The 3,997-nt window shown below is 40.1% G+C and overlaps 1 protein-coding gene across 3 annotated transcripts in view; it reads left to right on the top strand.

Moving 5' to 3' along the window:
* Positions 1–3,864, top strand: part of LOC106875126 (uncharacterized protein DDB_G0283697) — a 49,938-nt gene extending 46,074 nt beyond the window's left edge. For all 3 annotated transcript variants that reach the window (XM_014923110.2, XM_052977637.1, XM_014923109.2), the window contains exon 2: positions 1,455–3,864. In XM_014923110.2, the coding sequence (XP_014778596.1) occupies positions 1,823–3,229 (1,407 nt within the window). In that variant the 5' untranslated portion in view covers positions 1,455–1,822 and the 3' untranslated portion in view covers positions 3,230–3,864. The remainder of the gene's footprint in view (positions 1–1,454) is intronic.
* The last annotated feature ends 133 nt before the right edge of the window (positions 3,865–3,997 follow it).

Below are 3,997 nucleotides of genomic sequence, written 5' to 3'. Positions count from 1 at the left end.
ATATATAATGTAGTTTGACACTTCATGTTACATTCCCGTCGTTATGTGTGTGTATATATATATATATATATATATATAATATTATTATATATACACGCACATTACTTACAGTGACAGCCACTAATCGTATATTCGTAGACAATGATATCAAAATTACAAAATTAGTCTTAATTTACTTAATGGTTCTCAGTCGGTCATTTTGTTATGTTAGCATAAAGGCTTCCTCGCAAATTGATGACAATACACCGGCGCGCACGCACACATATATATATAATGTGGTACCTTATATATAGATATATATGGTACCATATATACATATACATATATATATATGGTACCTTATATATATATATATATATATATATGGTACCTTATATATATATATAATGTACTCGTACACACATACATATATATGTCTATTTACGTATACAGAATGATTATTTCACACACACACACACACACACATATATATATATAATATTCTTTATATATATATAATATCATTCGTTATATATATATATATATATATATATATATATTTAAAGTTTCAGCTTAGAGCTGCGGCCATGCTGATGCACCACCGTGTTGCTACACTGTTATTACAGGGAGCCTCTTACAATATGTGGCACTTGGTGAAGAATGGAGTTTGATTTAGCAACCCTCATTTGCACCTCCTGCCGCGAGGTAGGTTCATCTGGGACTCTCGATAGGAAGAGGTCCAGCTTTGATTTAAAAACTCCTACATCTACTTTGTGCAGATTCCTCAGGCTCTTTGGGAGAATATATATATATATATATATATATAAACAAAACAGGAAGTTTCTAACAGGAAATTTCTTAGATGTTTATTGTATCATGTACAGCTTTGTGATTTGTATTAGCAAATGGAACGTGTGTAACGGTTCATAAATGATATCAAAAAATTTTTAAACTTCTTCCTATTTTGTTATATGATTACTCTTGCCAACAATATTTCCAGAATTTTCAACTCTAATATGTACCTCACATCAATACAAGAACCGACAATACCTACAAATTAGATTGTAATAAATAGGCAGAGAACATGGCTTGGATTTTTCCTACCTATATGACAGATACGATGGTCTACTTTGGGTTTAAAAAATACAGGAGGATCGGTTAATTATAATTTTATTCAACATATACAGCTCTAAGATTCACACACTTATTGCAGCGGCCCTTCTATTTTCTAAACCTGTAAAGGAACTCGGAATGGGTTTCCAACTCTTGGCCTTTCGTGACATTCTGAAAGCCAAGAACTTTTCAACCCCAGTCCCTCGTATGTATATATATGTGTGTGTATGCTGTCGTTCATGTATTTAAGTGTCGCTCTCTATATATAGTTCGTGTGTGTGTGTAAACAGATTTTTTTCCATTTGATTTTGTTTCCTGTATATGACCGCTGCTACAATTAAAATTTATTTCTTCTGTTCCAGAGATTGCTACAAATGTCTGCCTTATATTGTATTGGAAACCACGACAGCGTTTTTCGGAAAGTATAACCATCATCTCGATTACGGCAGCAGTAACTAATATTACTACTACTACATCTGAAGACTACTGGCCAAGCTTCGTTTATTTGGAATACTTTGTATGTGCCTTGGCATAGATACACGTACATACATACATACATACGCGCATACATACATACATACATACATACGACGGATTTTTTTTTTTTAATTGATACATCATTTGTGTGACCCTCGTTCAACCACAACCCTCACCTCAGTGTGGGCGAAATCTGTGTTGAGCACTAGAAAAAAAATATACATATATTTACCCAGGGACTTGGCCAGCATCCATGTCCTCTGGGGGCCAGTGTTACTCCTGTGGAGCTGAATTTGGCATTTTCAGGAAAGAACATGGATGCAAAAACTGTGGCTTCGTCTTCTGTTCGAAGTGTCTGGGTAAGAAGATCGAAGTGCCTCGTCTAAACAATAGCAAGGGTTCCGTGTGCAACCGGTGTTTCACTCTGCTTAAGGGCGGCCTGAAGACCAGCAGCCCTCCCTCCAGCGGCCCGTCGACGCCCCAACAGTTTCCTCCATCGCCTCCACTCGCCTACAAGAAACGGATGGAAGCCCTGAAGGTGAGAGAATCGCAGACGACGTCCACTCATTCGAATACATCCAAGAAGAAACCCACTTCGGTGCCAGCCATGTACCACGGTATGTCGAAGGCGGACATCGAAATAGCCGAGAGACTCGAGAGGCTGCGCGAAAGACCGAAGTGCGAGGTAGAAACGGAAGAGCAGCTGGAACATAGGCTGGCGGCTATCAAAGGGATGGACCCATCCCGTTACAAGGAATCGAAGAACAACAAGAGTGTGGTGTTGAAATCCGACCGGCGGACACAGCAAGAGCAAATTGACGACCTGCTGGAGGAGATTGCCTCGTCGGTGGCCCTTGAAGCCAGCCTACCCGACCCCGACGCTATCATACAACAGCGCCTCGATCAACTAAGGCAAGACGATGACCAACACCACCGACACCGCAAGAAAAGCAACGACGACGACGATGACGATAATGGTGGTGGTGGTGGTGGTGGTGGTTCGCGCACCAGCTCCGCTAATTCTAGTATTAAATCCACTTCAACCACCACCACCATAAATCTTTCATCTGTCACCAGCAGCAGCAGCAACAACAACAATAACAATTACAACAGTCAGATCGGTGCTCTACCGCTCGGTCGAACGTCGACCGACAACTTGTCATCGTCGTCCCCTTCTGCGCGCAAACCAACACCACCCTCGAACCGGGCAGCGTATTTCAAAGACACTTCGGTGACCACTAACACCAATACGACAAGAGCAGAGGCGAAGGACCACGCCGTTAATACCAACACCAACACCAACACCAACACCCTAAGTCTGTCCGAATTCCTAAGCAACAACCTCAACAAGGCTTCCTGCGGCCCCGACAAACAACCTTACGAGAAGAACATCAATTTCGGCAGCGACACGACCTACGAAGGATTCGATGCGGTCAACATCAACGCCTTGATGACCGAGGTGAAGCAGGTAAAGGAGGAGGTGGAGCGGAACTTGAAGCGGTCGGGCTCGGACAACGTGATGAGGGCTGGCGATCGCAAGTCCTGGAAGAACTTCGACTACACTGAGGCCGACCTGCAGAAAGAGGCGGACGAGGTGGCGCGGCGCTTGACCGCCGAGGCGCTCCGAGAGAAGGAGGACGAGGAGAAAAACAAGCAGTAGTACGTGTGTGCGTACATATGTGTGACACACACACACACACACGTATGTACATGGGTTTATATATACACACCTATATATATATTTAATATATAATAAATAAATATATATAATCCTGCCTGTATTATATAACATATATGAGTATATAATATATATGTAATATATATAATACACACACACACACACACACACACACACACATATATATATATATGTATATAATACAAACACACATACATATATATGCACGCACATACACTGAATCCGCTTAATTTTTGGTTATCAAACTTGTGAGTTCCAAACTGTTTATTTGCTTAATGTTATCAGCTGGTTATTGTTATTGATATGTTAGCAAAAACAAAATAAAACAAAAAAGAAAGGAAGGCCTCGCGCCCCAAAGTAATGACAATAAGTAAAATACAACGGAAAGTGGAGTGTGAGAAATTTGGAACCGGCAATAAGGAGGGAGAAACTTCAAAAATCTAACTTGGCTGGTCAGTATTACCGAAACGAATAACCACTTTGAAACCTAATTTATGCACAAACCGTGTTTAATTAAAAATGAAAAATAAATAAATAAAATTGTAATTAATTTTTGTGATAAAGATGTTCGGTGTTTCCAATATCGGAAATTCTAATATACAGAAAAATAACAAATAATAACAATTTTCCCTCTTCCCCTGGGACACCCATCTCTCTCTCTCTATATATACACACACACACACACACACACACACACACACATATATATATATATACATGTATATTTTA

This window comes from Octopus bimaculoides, chromosome 28 (assembly GCF_001194135.2).
Source record: "Octopus bimaculoides isolate UCB-OBI-ISO-001 chromosome 28, ASM119413v2, whole genome shotgun sequence".
NCBI classification, from domain to species: Eukaryota; Metazoa; Mollusca; class Cephalopoda; order Octopoda; family Octopodidae; genus Octopus; species Octopus bimaculoides.
Note: the sequence above shows the minus strand (reverse complement) of the source record. Positions and strands in the feature narration are given on the sequence as shown.